At 43.0% G+C, this 10,965-nt stretch overlaps 1 protein-coding gene across 3 annotated transcripts in view; it reads right to left on the reverse strand.

Moving 5' to 3' along the window:
* The window catches only part of palm1b (paralemmin 1b), a 29,617-nt gene extending 19,699 nt beyond the window's left edge, over positions 1-9,918 (reverse strand). Inside the window, exon 1 of one of the 3 annotated variants that reach the window (XM_058414410.1) lies at positions 9,635-9,918. Coding sequence is in view for 1 of the 3 variants with exons in the window: in XM_058414409.1 (XP_058270392.1) it covers positions 8,681-8,703 (23 nt within the window). In the remaining 2 variants the exon portion in view is untranslated. Of the gene's footprint in view, positions 1-8,680; positions 9,113-9,284; positions 9,387-9,634 lie in introns of those variants that run through there. The other 2 variants (XM_058414412.1, XM_058414409.1) reach the window with 2 other exon arrangements.
* Between the last annotated feature and the right edge of the window lie 1,047 nt (positions 9,919-10,965).

The raw sequence follows: 10,965 nt of genomic DNA on the forward strand, positions 1-10,965 counted from the left end.
GCACCATCATCATCACATCATCATCAGCAACAACACAATCATCATCACCATCATCATCACCAACAACACAATCATCATCATCATCAGCACCATCATCATCATCATCATCACATCATCATCATCACATCATCACATCATCATCATCATCACATCATCATCATCACCAACAACACAATCATCATCATCATCAGCACCATCATCATCATCACATCATCATCACCAACAACACAATGATCATCATCATCAGCACCATCATCATCATCACATCATCATCATCACCAACAACACAATCATCATCATCAGCAGCACCATCATCATCATCACATCATCATCATCACATCATCATCATCATCATCATCATCACCATCATCATCATCATCACATCATCATCATCACCAACAACACAATCATCATCATCAGCAGCACCATCATCATCATCACATCATCATCATCATCATCACATCATCATCATCACCAACAACACAATCATCATCATCAGCAGCACCATCATCATCATCACATCATCATCATCAGCAACAACACAATCATCATCACCATCATCATCACCAACAACACAATCATCATCATCATCATCAGCACCATCATCATCATCACATCATCATCACCAACAACACAATGATCATCATCATCAGCACCATCATCATCATCATCATCATCACATCATCATCATCACCAACAACACAATCATCATCATCATCAGCACCATCATCATCATCACATCATCATCACCAACAACACAATCATCATCATCATCAGCACCATCATCATCATCATCATCATCATCATCATCATCACATCATCACCAACAACACAATCATCATCATCACCAACAACACAATCATCATCATCATCATCATCACCAACAACACAATCATCATCATCATCATCATCATCATCACCAACAACACAATCATCATCATCATCATCATCATCACCAACAACAACACAATCATCATCATCATCACCAACAACAACACAATCATCATCATCATCACCACCATCATCATCACCATCAAAATCACCATCATCATCACCAACAACAACACAATCCTCATCACCATTATCATCAGCAACAACACAAGCATCATCATCATCACCACCATCATCATCACCATCAAAATCACCATCATCATCACCAACAACAACACAATCCTCATCACCATTATCATCAGCAACAACACAAGCATCATCAGCACCATCATCTTCATCATCATCATCACCATCATCATCATCACCACCATCATCATCACAATTACCTTCATCATCACCAACAACACAATCCTCATCACCATTATCATCAGCAACAACACAATCATAATCATCACCATCATCACCATCATCATCACTAACAACAACACAATCATCATCATCATCATCATCATTACCATCATCATCACCATCATCATAATCATCACCATCATCATCACTAACAACAACACAATCATCATCATCATCATCACCATCATCATAATCATCAACATCATCATCAGCAACAACACAATCATCTTCATCATCATCATCATCACCATCATCATCACCAACAACACAATCATCATCACCATCACCATAATCATCACCATCATCATCAACAACACAATCATCATCATCAGCACCAACAACACAATCATCATCATCATCATCACATCATCACATCATCATCATCATCATCATCATCACATCATCACATCATCATCATCACATCATCATCATCATCACATCATCATCATCACCAACAACAACACAATCATCATCATCATCATCATCACATCATCATCATCATCATCACCAACAACACAATCATCATCATCATCAGCACCATCATCATCATCATCATCACATCATCATCATCACCAACAACACAATCATCATCATCATCATCATCATCACCAACAACAACACAATCATCATCATCATCATCATCACATCATCATCATCATCATCACCAACAACACAATCATCATCATCATCATCATCATCACCAACAACAACACAATCATCATCATCATCACCAACAACACAATCATCATCATCATCACCACCATCATCACCATCAAAATCACCATCATCATCACCAACAACAACACAATCCTCATCACCATTATCATCAGCAACAACACAAGCATCATCAGCACCATCATCTTCATCATCATCATCACCATCATCACCAACAACATCATCATCATCATCACCATCATCATCATCACCACCATCATCATAATTACCTTCATCACCAACAACACAATCCTCATCACCATTATCATCAGCAACAACACAATCATAATCATCACCATCATCACCATCATCATCACTAACAACAACACAATTATCATCATCATCATCACCATCATCATCACCATCATCATAATCATCAACATCATCATCAGCAACAACACAATCATCTTCATCATCATCATCATCACCATCATCATCACCAACAACACAATCATCATCACCATCACCATAATCATCACCATCATCATCACCACTATCACCATCATCATCATCATCACCAACAACACAATCATCATCATCATCATCATCACCATCATCATCACCATCATCATAATCATCAACATCATCATCAGCAACAACACAATCATCTTCATCATCATCATAATCATCACCATCATCATCACCACCATCACCATCATCATCACCACCATCACCATCATCACCAACAACACAATCATCACCATCATCATCACCACCATCACCATCATCATCATCATCACCAACAACACAATCATCATCATCATCATCACCAACAACACAATCATCATCATCATCACCACCAACAACACAATCATCATCATCATCATCACCATAATAACCTTCATCATTATCATCAAATTTGCTGTTTAAACCATATCAGAGCTACAGATGTTTATTACACATTTATTACACATTATAAAGATAAGCTCTGTAACTGGTTGTGTAAACAGTGTCCTGAGATGTTTCCTTTCCTGAGAGCTCAGTGACTGAACAGCTCCAGCATATGAAACTCCGGGATTTAGAGGCTGTGTAGGAATGAAAACCTGGGAGGATTGGGAGAAATCCAGTGTGTATGATAACGAGAGCAGAAATTCCTCTTCTGTGACATGTGGAGATAATAAACCTGGAGGATGAAGGCAGAAGAACTTGGGAGGAACCCGAGCACCTGCTGTGTGTTTATTGGAATACAGAAACTTCACAGCTCACATTATCTGTATATTTATAACATATCTCTGTTTGTGAGTGCACACCACAAACATATCATTATTATGACATCATCATTACTAAAATATCAGATATTTCTGTGATACATGATATATACAGTTTGCAAACTAGGTTTAAAGTGAGGTTCAGAGCAAGGTGTGAAGTGACGTTTAGAGGTGTAGAGTGAGGTTCAGAGCAAGGTGTGAAGTGATGTTTAGAGGTGTAGAGTGAGGTTCAGAGCAAGGTGTGAAGTGACATTTAGAGGTGTAGAGTGAGGTTCAGAGCAAGGTGTGAAGTGATGTTTAGAGGTGTAGAGTGAGGTTCCGAGCAAGGTTTTTAAGCGAGGTTCAATGTGAGGTGTAGAGCAAGGTTAAGAACAAGGATTAGAACAGGGTTTAGAGCAAGGTGTACAATGATGTTTAGAGCGAGGTTTAGAGGTGTAGTGCGAGGTTTAGAGGTGTAGAGTGAGGTTTAGAGGTGTAGAGCGAGGTTTAGAGGTGTAGTGCGAGGTTTAGAGGTGTAGTGTGAGGTTTAGAGGTGTAGTGCGAGGTTTAGAGATGTAGTGCGAGGTTTAGAGGTGTAGTGTGAGGTTTAGAGGTGTAGAGCGAGGTTTAGAGATGTAGTGTGAGGTTTAGAGGTGTAGAGTGAGGTTTAGAGGTGTAGAGCGAGGTTTAGAGGTGTAGTGCGAGGGTTAGAGGTGTAGAGTGAGGTTTAGGGATGTAGTGTGAGGTTTAGAGGTGTAGAGTGAGGTTTAGAGGTGTAGTGTGAGGTTTAGAGGTGTAGAGCGAGGTTTAGAGTTGTAAAGCAAGGTTCAGAGTGAGGTGTGAAGTGAGGTTTAGAGGTGCAGAGTGAAGTTTAGAGGTGTAGTGTGAGGTTGAGAGGTGTAGTGCGAGGTTGAGAGGTGTAGTGCGAGGTTGAGAGGTGTAGAGTGAGGTTTAGAGGTGTAGAGTGAGGTTTAGAGGTGTAGAGTGAGGTTTAGAGGTGTAGAGTGAGGTTTAGAGATGTAGTGCGAGGTTTAGAGATGTAGTGTGAGGTTTAGAGATGTAGTGCGAGGTTTAGAGATGTAGTGCAAGGTTTAGAGGTGTAGAGCGAGGTTTAGAGGTGTAGAGCAAGGTTCAGAGTGAGGTGTGAAGTGAGGTTTAGAGGTGTAGAGTGAGGTTTAGAGGTGTAGAGTGAGGTTTAAAGGTGTAGTGTGAGGTTTAGAGATGTAGTGCGAGGTTTAGAGGTGTAGAGTGAGGTTTAGAGATGTAGTGCGAGGTTTAGAGGTGTAGAGCGAGGTTTAGAGGTGTAGAGCAAGGTTCAGAGTGAGGTGTGAAGTGAGGTTTAGAGGTGTAGAGTGAGGTTTAGAGGTGTAGAGTGAGGTTTAGAGATGTAGTGCGATGTTTAGAGGCCTAGAGTGAGGTTTAGAGATATAGTGCAAGGTTTAGAGGTGTAGTGCGAGGTTTAGAGGTGTAGAGTGAGGTTTAGAGATGTAGTGCAAGGTTTAGAGTGTAGTGCGAGGTTTAGAGGTGTAGTGTGAGGTTTAGAGGTGTAGTGTGAGGTTTAGAGATGTAGTGCGAGGTTTTGAGGTGTAATGTGAGGTTTAGAGGTGTAGAGTGAGGTTTAGAGGTGTAGTGTGAGGTTTAGAAATGTAGTGTGAGGTTTAGAGGTGTAGTGTGAGGTTTAGAGATGTAGTGAAAGGTTTAGAGGTGTAATGTGAGGTTTAGAGGCCTAGAGTGAGGTTTAGAGATGTAGTGCGAGGTTTAGAGGTGTAGAGTGAGGTTTAGAGGTGTAGTGTGAGGTTTAGAGATGTAGAGTGAGGTTTAGAGGTGTAGTGTGAGGTTTAGAGGCCTAGAGTGAGGTTTAGAGATGTAGTGCAAGGTTTAGAGGTGTAGTGCGAGGTTTAGAGGTGTAGAGCAAGGTTTAGAGATGTAGTGCGAGGTTTAGAGGTGCAGAGTGAGGTTTAGAGGTGTAGTGTGAGGTTGAGAGGTGTAGTGCGAGGTTGAGAGGTGTAGAGTGAGGTTTAGAGGTGTAGAGTGAGGTTTAGAGGTGTAGAGTGAGGTTTAGAGATGTAGTGCGAGGTTTAGAGGTGTAGAGTGAGGTTTAGAGGTGTAGAGTGAGGTTTAGAGATGTAGTGCGAGGTTTAGAGATGTAGTGTGAGGTTTAGAGATGTAGTGCGAGGTTTAGAGATGTAGTGCAAGGTTTAGAGGTGTAGAGCGAGGTTTAGAGGTGTAGAGCAAGGTTCAGAGTGAGGTGTGAAGTGAGGTTTAGAGGTGTAGAGTGAGGTTTAGAGGTGTAGAGTGAGGTTTAAAGGTGTAGTGTGAGGTTTAGAGATGTAGTGCGAGGTTTAGAGGTGTAGAGTGAGGTTTAGAGATGTAGTGCGAGGTTTAGAGGTGTAGAGCGAGGTTTAGAGCAAGGTTCAGAGTGAGGTGTGAAGTGAGGTTTAGAGGTGTAGAGTGAGGTTTAGAGGTGTAGAGTGAGGTTTAGAGATGTAGTGCGATGTTTAGAGGCCTAGAGTGAGGTTTAGAGATATAGTGCAAGGTTTAGAGGTGTAGTGCAAGGTTTAGAGGTGTAGAGCGAGGTTTAGAGATGTAGTGCAAGGTTTAGAGGTGTAGTGCGAGGTTTAGAGGTGTAGTGCGAGGTTTAGAGGTGTAGTGCGAGGTTTCGAGGTGTAGAGTGAGGTTTAGAGGTGTAGAGCGAGGTTTAGAGATGTAGTGCGAGGTTTAGAGGTGTAGTGTGAGGTTTAGAGGCCTAGAGTGAGGTTTAGAGATGTAGTGCAAGGTTTAGAGGTGTAGTGCGAGGTTTAGAGGTGTAGAGCGAGGTTTAGAGATGTAGTGCGAGGTTTAGAGGTGTAGAGTGAGGTGTGAAGTGAGGTTTAGAGGTGTAGAGTGAGATTTAGAGATGTAGTGCGAGGTTTAGAGGTGTAGTGCGAGGTTTAGAGGTGTAGTGCGAGGTTTCGAGGTGTAGAGTGAGGTTTAGAGGTGTAGAGCGAGGTTTAGAGATGTAGTGCGAGGTTTAGAGGTGTAGAGTGAGGTGTGAAGTGAGGTTTAGAGGTGTAGAGTGAGATTTAGAGATGTAGTGCGAGGTTTAGAGGTGTAGTGCGAGGTTTAGAGGTGTAGTGCGAGGTTTCGAGGTGTAGAGTGAGGTTTAGAGGTGTAGAGCGAGGTTTAGAGATGTAGTGCGAGGTTTAGAGATGTAGTGCAAGGTTTAGAGGTGTAGAGCGAGGTTTAGAGATGTAGTGCAAGGTTTAGAGGTGTAGTGCGAGGTTTAGAGGTGTAGAGCGAGGTTTAGAGATGTAGTGCAAGGTTTAGAGGTGTAGTACGAGGTTTAGAGGTGTAGTGCGAGGTTTAGAGGTGTAGTGTGAGGTTTAGAGATGTAGAGCGAGGTTTAGAGGTGTAGAGCGAGGTTTAGAGATGTAGTGCGAGGTTTAGAGGTGTAGTGCGAGGTTTAGAGGTGTAGTGCGAGGTTTAGAGGTGTAGAGTGAGGTGTGAAGTGAGGTTTAGAGGTGTAGAGTGAGATTTAGAGATGTAGTGCGAGGTTTAGAGGTGTAGTGCGAGGTTTAGAGGTGTAGAGTGAGGTTTAGAGGTGTAGTGCGAGGTTTAGAGGTGTAGAGTGAGGTGTGAAGTGAGGTTTAGAGGTGTAGAGTGAGATTTAGAGATGTAGTGCAAGGTTTAGAGGTGTACAGCGAGGTTTCAAGGTGTAGAGCGAGGTTTCGAGATGTAGTGCGAGGTTTAGTGGTGTAGAGTGAGGTTTAGAGGTGTAGAGCGAGGTTTAGAGGTGTAGAGCGAGGTTTAGAGGTGTAATGTGAGGTTTAGAGATATAGTGCAAGGTTTAGAGGTGTAGTGTGAGGTTTAGAGGTGTAGAGCGAGGTTCAGAGGTGTAATGTGAGGTTTAGAGATGTAGTGTGAGGTTTAGAGATGTAGTGCGAGGTTTAGAGGTGTAATGTGAGGTTTAGAGATGTAGTGCGAGGTTTAGAGGTGTAGTGCAAGGTTTAGAGGTGTAGAGTGAGATTTAGAGATGTAGTGCAAGGTTTAGAGGTGTAGAGTGAGGTTTAGAGGTGTAGAGCGAGGTTTAGAGGTGTAATGTGAGGTTTAGAGATGTAGTGTGAGGTTTAAAGATGTAGTGCGAGGTTTAGAGGTGTAGTGTGAGGTTTAGAGGTGTAGAGCGAGGTTTAGAGGTGTAGAGTGAGGTTTAGAGGTGTAGAGTGAGGTTTAGAGATGTAGTGCAAGGTTTAGAGGTGTAGAGTGAGATTTAGAGATGTAGTGCAAGGTTTAGAGGTGTAGTGTGAGGTTTAAAGATGTAGTGCGAGGTTTAGAGGTGTAGTGTGAGGTTTAGAGATGTAGTGTGAGGTTTAAAGATGTAGTGCGAGGTTTAAAGATGTAGTGCGAGGTTTAGAGGTGTAGAGCGAGGTTTAGAGGTGTAATGTGAGGTTTAGAGATGTAGTGTGAGGTTTAAAGATGTAGTGCGAGGTTTAGAGGTGTAGAGCGAGGTTTAGAGGTGTAGAGTGAGGTTTAGAGATGTAGTGCGAGGTTTAGAGATGTAGTGCGAGGTTTAGAGGTGTAGTGCGAGGTTTAGAGGTGTAGAGTGAGGTTTAGAGATGTAGTGCGAGGTTTAGAGATGTAGTGCGAGGTTTAGAGATGTAGTGCGAGGTTTAGAGGTGTAGTGCGAGGTTTAGAGGTGTAGAGTGAGGTTTAAAGGTGTAGTGCGAGGTTTAGAGGTGTAGAGTGAGGTTTAGAGGTGTAGAGTGAGGTGTGAATTGAGGTTTAGAGGTGTAGAGTGAGGTTTAGTGGTGTAGTGCGAGGTTTAGAGATGTAGTGCGAGGTTTAGAGGTGTAGTGTGAGGTTTAGAGGTGTAGAGTGAGGTGTGAATTGAGGTTTAGAGGTGTAGAGTGAGGTTTAGTGGTGTAGTGCGAGGTTTAGAGGTGTAGTGCGAGGTTTAGAGGTGTAGAGTGAGGTGTGAATTGAGGTTTAGAGGTGTGAATTGAGGTTTAGAGGTGTAGTGCGAGGTTTAGAGGTGTAGTGCGAGGTTTAGAGGTGTAGAGTGAGGTTTAAAGCAAGGTTTAGAGCAGGGTGTGAAGTGATGTGTAGAGCAAGGTTTAGAGTGAGGTTTAGAGTGAGGTATGAAGTGAGGTCTAGAGTGAGGTGTGGAGTGAGGCAGGATGGGTTTGTGTAGCAGCTCTGGAGTGGAACGCTGATTATCAGCTGCAGCTCGCTGATAGAGACAGGAAGCGATCTGGGTGAGGGGTTAAGACAACAACATACCATTAACACGCTAAAAGCTTCACTGCTCTCACTTCAGCACAGGTTTCTTCTGCAGACTGCAGGTTTCTCTAGATGTTCAACAGGTTCAAGTCAGAGCTCACTACAGAATAGTCCAGTGTTTTAGTTCTAGCTGTTCTAGTCTGCTAGACAGTCTCAAGATTTCATCATGTCCTACACAGATGCAGATGCGGACACAGACCCAGGACAGAAGCTCCACAACATACCTGAACCTCTCTGTAGCCTTCATCTTCTCAAGCTAATGAGATTTACCCCAAATCTCCAGTTTGGTCTCATCTCTCAGAAGTACTGCAGCTTCTCAATTTCCATTTCAGTAAATTGCAGTGTGTGTTTTCTTCTGGAGTCCTCCTAGACCTGTTCTGATCAGACTCTAATGTACCTTGACCTTCAGTCCAGCTTCTTATTCTCTAGAAAAGTTTCTCTTGGCTGTTTTCTCCTCTGCTATTCTCTCTCTCTCTCTCTCTCTCTCTCTCTCTCTTCAGTCCGGGGGTGATTTTCCTCTCCTGCTCATATCCAGGGAGGTTTCAGTCTCACAGGCATTAAACTTTTTAACAATATTTACAGCCACAGTGACAGGAACACTGACTGCTCAGAGATCATCTTATAGCCTTTAAGGTTCACACACTTGTTTAGAATTCTCTTTCTGATCTCCTCAGACACTCCCTCAGCCCCCCCTCCCCCCACGGCTTTACTTTCTCTGGTCCAGCTTCAGTCTAGTGCAAAAAATAAATGTACTCCTCTGTTAGGGTTCTGTTTAATTTCGTACAAATTAAATCCTGAACATGCGCAGAAAAGAGGAACAAATCCTACCTGTCACCTCAGAGGGACAATAGCAACACACACACACACACGGCCATATTGGAGCCTCCCACCCACCCGGGCATGTACATCATCACCATCACCATGGGCGTGCACGCGCTTATTAACACACACACACACACACACACACACACCTCATGTCAAAACCTCAATAAACAACACTGGGCTTTAAAGCGGAAAAATCAGCGCGCGCTCACAATCGACATCATAGTATTATTGCATGTTTATATTAATCTTTCGCAACGAAGCGCGCGCCCGCACACACACAGACACACACACACACACACGCGCGCGCGTGCGCACACAAGCGTATATCAGTGTAAATTGCGCTGTGTACTCACTCGGAACGCTGTTATTAAAGAAGAAAAGCGGAAGGAAATCTCAGAGTCTCGCGCACAGAACCGGGATCAGTGTGAAACTGCAGCTCGGCCAATTTATTTTTATTTCTGTTAAATTCTATTCTCTGATGACGTGCGGTACAAATAAATAAAACACGAATTAAGGACTGGAGATCCTCCTCTTGCGCGCGCGCTGCCTCTCTCCTCCTGTGTTTCAGCGATATTAACGGGGAGCGACGCTCAACCCGACAACGAGCGCGAGCCAGCGGAATATACACACACACACACACACACACGGTCCCTCCCTCTCTCTCCTTCTCTCACTCTCTCTCTCTCTCTGCTGTAGTGTGCAGGGATAGATGCATTATCGGTTGCCAGATTGATTGTTTCTGCCCTAATTGGCTAATTGAGACTGTAGAGGCGGAAACATCTGACCATCACATCACCATTTACATTCTTACGGTAATGACCCCACTGAATCTCCTACACTACAGTTCACCCAGTGTCCACACTACAGGGCCTTCGTGTCACCGTCATCTTGTGAGCGTGAAGCAAGTTGGTGATTGCTGCATTAATTCATTGTAATAATCACTAGAAAATCACTGCAAAGGTTTGTGAAAACGCATCATCAGCAGCCAACTACCTGCCATTGAGTCTCTTCACCACAGCAGATATCTGCAAAGAGCACACAAAATCATCAAGGACTCCTCCCACCCGAGTCATAAACTGTTCAACCTCCTTCCATCCAGGAGGAGATACAGGTCCATCCTCACCAGAACCAGCAGGTTTAGGGCCAGTTTTTTTTCCCTCAACTATAAATCTGCTGAACTCTACACTACACCGCTAGGACACATGTCTCACTACACTTCACCACCCTGCAGTTCTGCTCCACTCTGTACATTCTGTTAATATAATATTTTTCACTGTTTATCTATTTATATACATTTATATATACTTTATTTATACATACTATATACTATCTGTATAAACACTGTATATTATCTGTTATTGTTGTACGCACTGTACATAATGCACACATCTATAGCACAGTTATAATTACACCTGTCACTTTATCTGCTGTAAATACACTCTGTACACTCCTCTATACACACTCTGTACACTCCTCTATACACACTCTGTACACTCCTCTATACACACTCTGTACACTCCTCTATACACACTCTGTACACTCCTCTATACACACTCTGTACACTCCTCTATACACACTCTGTACACTCCTCTCTATACACACTCTGTACACTCCTCTATACACACTCTGTACACTCCTCTATACACACTCTGTACACTCCTCTCTATACACACTCTGTACACTC

This window comes from Hemibagrus wyckioides, linkage group LG17 (genome assembly GCF_019097595.1).
Source record: "Hemibagrus wyckioides isolate EC202008001 linkage group LG17, SWU_Hwy_1.0, whole genome shotgun sequence".
NCBI lineage: Eukaryota > Metazoa > Chordata > Actinopteri > Siluriformes > Bagridae > Hemibagrus > Hemibagrus wyckioides.